Consider the following 5,871-nt stretch of genomic DNA (forward strand, 5'->3'; position numbering starts at 1 on the left):
GCGAATGATGCTTGGGGAAAAAAAACCCTCTTTTTAATATAATTAAGACATAGTGTAAAAGAGGGGTGTGCCCTGGGGCAGCTCAGCGCTGTTTATCTGAGAGCTTCTTGTTATAAGAATTCATTCTAAGTGTTGAAGGGAAATGCTTTCATCTGAACGATATTGTGCTTCATTCAGATTGTCTTCCCCCAGCTGATAGAAACCTTTGCTGAGTAACCGCACAGATGCGGCTCATCTGGGGAAAAGGAAGGAAGAGAAAAACGCTGGGGCAGAGCAAAGGAGTAGGTAGTCAGTCATGCTCCCAAACTCATGGGGTGTTTCTTCTTTTGTTTTCTTTTCACTTACCTGAGCCGCTCTGGATCCACTTTGAAGAGGCCATGCCCTCGCCTCTCCCGCGACGCAGTTACCTCCCGGGTGAATTTTCTCCTTCTGTGGACTCTAGGCCCTGCAGTAGCCCCTCAGAGCTTCCAGGTAAGGCAGGGAAGCTCTGTCTGGGGGCCACTCCTCCCAGGGCCCCACGACTGCCACGGCGGCTAGCCTGGTGCTCCATTGACTGGGAACACGTGTGCCTCCTACAGAGGCTGGGAGCTGGTGGCTTCGGCTCAGTGTACAAGGCAACTTACCACGGTGTGCTGGTGGCCATAAAGCAAGTGAACAGGCACACCAAGAACCGACTGGCATCCCAGCGCAGTTTCTGGGCTGAACTCAACATAGCAAGGCTTCGCCATGACAACATCGTGGGGGTTGTGGCTGCCAGCACCCGCACGCCTGTGGGCTTTAATAGTTTAGGCACCATAATCATGGAGTTTGGTGGCAATGTCACTTTACACCAAGTCATATATGACGCTACCAGCTGCTGTGAAGAGGAGGAGGAAGTGGCGCCTCACTCTGGTGCTGGAGAGCAATTAAATTTGGAGAAGTGTCTGAAGTATGCCCTGGATGTTGTGAATGGCTTGCATTTCCTTCACTCACAAAGCATTGTGCACTTGGACCTGAAACCGGCTAACATTCTGATCAGTGAACAGGATGTCTGCAAAATTGGTGACTTTGGTTGTTCTGAGAAGCTGGAAGATCTCCCGTGCTTCCAGACTCCTTCTTACCACCTAGGCGGCACATACACCCACCGAGCCCCAGAGCTCCTGAAAGGAGAGACCATAACGCCCAAAGCTGATATCTATTCTTTTGCCATCACTCTCTGGCAAATGATTACCAAGGAGGTGCCTTACTTGGGGGAGCGTCAGTACGTGCTCTATGCTGTAGTGGCCTATAATCTTCGACCATCTCTCTCAGCAGCTGTCTTCATTGACTCCATCCTTGGGAAAAGACTTGAGAAGATGATCCAGTGCTGCTGGAGGGCCAGTGCTTCTCAGAGGCCAAGTACAGAAGTTCTTCTGGTTGAACTTAACTCTTTGAAAGCTGAATTTGGCTGACTCTAAACCTATACCAAGATAAACTTTTGTCTTTGTTTCTTTTTGTTTTTAAAGAAGTGAAAATGTAGAAAAATATTTGTAGGACATATTTTTGGAAAATAAAGTTACTAAAATTTCTCTAGTCTCAAATGCTTTTTCTATGAGCTATAAATCTAGTAGTCATCTCAGTAATGTTAGTAACTAACATTATTCCTTTATAGAGTTATATGCTTTGCTTTCTCAGCTAGTGGGCTGACTTTAACAGTTCCATAGTACAGTATTGCATTTATTCAAATTTAATATTGATAAAACCAGTTTGCTCAAAACAGAACTGAATAGTAAAATGCCAAGATTTTCCATAAATTCTCCACAATAACCACCTAACTTTAAACTATTGTTCTCATACCGAATACTAAGTAAAATCTTTTTTTGAAAAAGATTAATATTTTCCTGCACCCCTTCCCCAATTTTTTGTTTGTGATAACCTTAATACATAAAATCCACAAGTTAAGGTAAATTAATTTTTAAAGGAATAATATCTTAAATGATTTCTTGTAATATTTTGAACTTGTGCATGCCATGAGTAGAAAATTCTTGTTATAATACTTCTAAACTGTCTTTTTTGTGTGTTATCTGGACTCAAAAGTAGATAACAAAACGAAAAAAAGATTGTGTGATAGGAAAAGATGATAACCTTGAGGAATAGTAAAACTTAACACATGGATGAAGGAGATCAGACAAACAGAAAAGATTGTCCATACTGGTACATAAAAGGTAAAAGAATGAGGTGACTAGATCTTGTCATTAGGACAACGTTGACTTTCATTTAGCAACAGCAGTTTTGGTGAGTGGTGGAGGACAAGGCCATTACAATGAACCAGAGAGTATGGCAAGGGCTTGGTGTAGAAGCTGTACTTGGACTGTTAAGGACGAAGAGAGAACCCAGAACCATAAAAGGGGTAATACGCACAAAAACATTTTTGAATTTTTGATTTGCTTTAGCTTAGTTTTAGGATGAAGGAAGTGAGTTTATTTGTGAATGGAGTAAGAGGAGAAAAAAATAACTGATAAAGTTTTAAAATGTGTGGAAGAAATGAAAAGTAGTAAGTAGCTAGGGAAAGAGATTGTAGCCTTGGAGAGAAAGACCATCTCTTCTCAGATGTGAGGAAAGGAGTGTGGGACAACTGCCATAATAGGTAAGTGTTTAGGAAAAGTTCGTGTCTGTGGACTTCTATTTTTATGTTAAGAATGGTGGAGGACAGGTCATCTACAGAGTGAAATAATGGTTTAGAACTGTTCTTAAGGGAAGCAAAAGGGAACTGTCCATAACTATGTAACATATTGATACAGTGTTGCTAGCTCTCTATATAGCTTGGGGAACAAACCACCCCTATAGCAATAAATAATTCCCTCCTCTTTGAATTGTAGCAACAGTAGTTCATGTTAGCAAGTTTAAGATGTAATAGATTTTTAAAAGTTATAATGGATTAGTTTTTTCCACCTAGTGTGTTAAAATTAGCTTCTAACTATGCTGAATACCCCATTAACAGACTGTCAGTGAGCTACATGAGGATCCCCTATTAAAGCATTAAGGTCCAGAATTCACTTTCAGAATGAACATGGCCACAGCTTAGATCGAAATTTCTTCCCTTATTCTGGAAACCATAGAATGACAGAGAACAAAGGGGGAGGGACCTTGTAAACACCATAGTCAGTAACAATAGGAGACAGAAAATGTACAAACTCCAAAATGTATGTAGTGGTGCCTAATGACTGGTCAGAGCCCATAAGAGTGCAGGGAGAAGTAGGGGAGATAGCTCAGGGGGATGCCAAGGGACCTATCAGAGGCAGATTCCAGAAAGACTTGGCAAAAATAGGTACCCTGAAGAACAGGTGCCCACTGCGAAGTGCAAATGTTGAGGAAGAAACTCCTGAGAACGCAGCTGAAATCAAACTGAGCCCAGCCTACAAGGGTTGGTAGAGAAAGGAGGAACAGAAAGTGAACAGGATCAAGCCACTATAGAGCTGGGAGAGTGGCAGCAAAATATCCTTCCTGAACGTGAGAGGGTCCCCTGGAAGTGGGATCAGGGAATGCAAGACAGGCCACAAAAGGTTCCTGAGCTCCGTTTACTTTGAGAGAGAAAGAGGTGTGGCTGCACAGAGAAACTGACAGTAATGCCATATTTGTAGAAAACAAGTATCGCCTTTTGAAAGGAAATCTTTTTTTTTTTTTTAATTTTATTTTTTGGTTATTCAATTATAGTTGTCAGAAAGGAAATCTTTGAGTTGTAGGATGACAACCCTGATGGGGAGCAAAATAAGTCCATGTATTGCTTCATCTGTAAGAGCTAAGAGTCATAGGAAATTATTTAAAGTTAACAAATGAAGTCGGAGGTAAAAGCATATTTAGCAGTTCAAAGGTAAATATTAATGATAATACTATTGACTTAAATTGGGGCAGAGGAGTGAAGAGAGAAAGGGATAAAAGCTGTCAGTGTTATTGTTCGTAGAAGTAAGCTAGTAGATATTAATTGTCGAGGATTAATGAAATTACCTATATGTAAATAATAAAACAAAAATACAACAATAGTTCCTCAAAATCAGAACAAAAAGGCAAAAGAACTAAATACAAAATGAAAGGCAACAATATAAACTATAAACACAAAATAATAAGTGGCACAATTAAATACAGTTCAGATCAAATACATCTGTCATATCAATAAATGTGAAGGCTTAACTATTCAAAGAAAGTCTCTGTAGGATATACTCCTTTTTTAAAAGCACGGACTAAGTTGTACCAGGCAAATGCAAATCAAAAGTAGAAGTCACAATTTTATCATAAGATAAAACAAAATTGAAGCTAAAGAAGGATATTTAATAGTGTTAAAGAATATAATTCACAATAAAGAAATAAAATTTAGGAATAACTGTGAACCAAATACCACAGTAGCAATTTTCACAGGCCAGAAATAACAAGCAGTATAAGGACAAATAGAAACACTGTTCATAGGATACTAATTTACTTCTCTCCCAAATGGGTTAGATGGGCACAAACTGAGGGAGATGTACAATACTTTGCCAAATTAATAGGATGTATCTGATTGTTACATAGGCATTCAGTGCCCTAAAAAAAGAAATATAACTTCTTTTAAGAACCTGTGGAAAATTGATCTATATTTTGAAGAAAACCTAAAATCAGAAGAGACATACAAAATTGAAATGTTAACAAAATTAGAAAAGACACCCTCTTTCCCTGGAAAATTTAAAACTGTTAAGCAACTATGTGTCAAAGGAACATGCCAATTATCAAAACTGCAGGAAATCTAGAGAGCAACAAAAATGAAAACATTTATATTACAACCCATGGGATAACAAATCAAAGAAAATTCATAGTCTCAAGTAGTAATATGACTAAAAAGAAGGAATAAAAGCAAGTGAATTAACACAAAGGTTCCGCCAAGGTCAAGGCTGGATATCCTGCTCATGTGTAAAAGGTATCCTAAGCCACCCCAAAGTGCACCCACTGACAAATTTCCACGTGTATTTCCAAGCCCAGAAGACTATGACAGGACAGGCAAGGACATAGACCCCACCCTCAATGTCAAATACATTAACTATAGAGTTGGATGCATCTGTTTTCTGTATGATCTAATGAAGTTTCTGGACCACTCCTCAGAATAATGTTTTTAAATGCATAAAATAAAATATTCAGGGCAGCATTATATAAATGTCTTGCTTTTAATAGTTATACTGCAGTTATATCGGAGTGTGTCTTCGTTTTCAGGTAATAGTCACTGAAATACTAAAAGGATAGTGAAATGTCCATGTCTGTAACTTTCTTTTAACTGGTTGAGAATAAAAAATAATTACAAATATATGTAGAAAGGATGACAGGCAAATTTAACAATTTTAATAACTAGTCAATTTAACAATTGGGGAATCTTTCTTATTAATAAAGAGAAGTTGAGAGAGCTTTCTATCATTCTTCTAACTTTTCTGTAAGTTTGAAATTATTTCAGAATAAAACTTAAAATAAAAGGAAAATAAGTATAATTTTAATAAAAATGTGCAAAATCTTTATTGGGAAAGCCTTGAAACATTCTTTAAAAGTATATAAGAAGACCCAAACAAATAAAAAGACCCCATAAGATAGCCATTTTCCTAAATTAACTTATATATGAAAAACAATTCCATTAAATGTAGATTAATTACTATCTTCACTGCTGAGAAAAATCATTATCATCATAGCTAAACTTTATTAAGTATTATATACCAGGGACTGTGAAGTGTTTTGTACAGATGTCAAATTAAATCTTCAAAACTACTCTAATATATTTACTATTATTATATCCTTTAAATATGAGGAGATAGAGAGATTAATAATTTGCCCAGAGTCATACAAATAAGTGATAGGGCCAGAACACATGTCCTTAACCATTCCACTCTACCACCTGGGATAATG

The 5,871-nt window shown here is 37.8% G+C and overlaps 1 protein-coding gene across 1 annotated transcript; it reads left to right on the forward strand.

The window, feature by feature from the left end:
* The first annotated feature begins 209 nt into the window (after positions 1–209).
* Positions 210–1,430, forward strand: MOS (MOS proto-oncogene, serine/threonine kinase). Its single transcript, XM_090282853.1, has one exon. It carries the CDS (start codon positions 225–227, stop codon positions 1,428–1,430), a length of 1,206 nt encoding a protein of 401 aa, XP_090138979.1. The 5' UTR covers positions 210–224.
* The last annotated feature ends 4,441 nt before the right edge of the window (positions 1,431–5,871 follow it).

The sequence above is a fragment of the Furipterus horrens genome, unplaced genomic scaffold, assembly GCF_987537825.1.
Source record: "Furipterus horrens unplaced genomic scaffold, mFurHor1.1.pri manual_scaffold_7, whole genome shotgun sequence".
Classification (NCBI taxonomy): Eukaryota; Metazoa; Chordata; class Mammalia; order Chiroptera; family Furipteridae; genus Furipterus; species Furipterus horrens.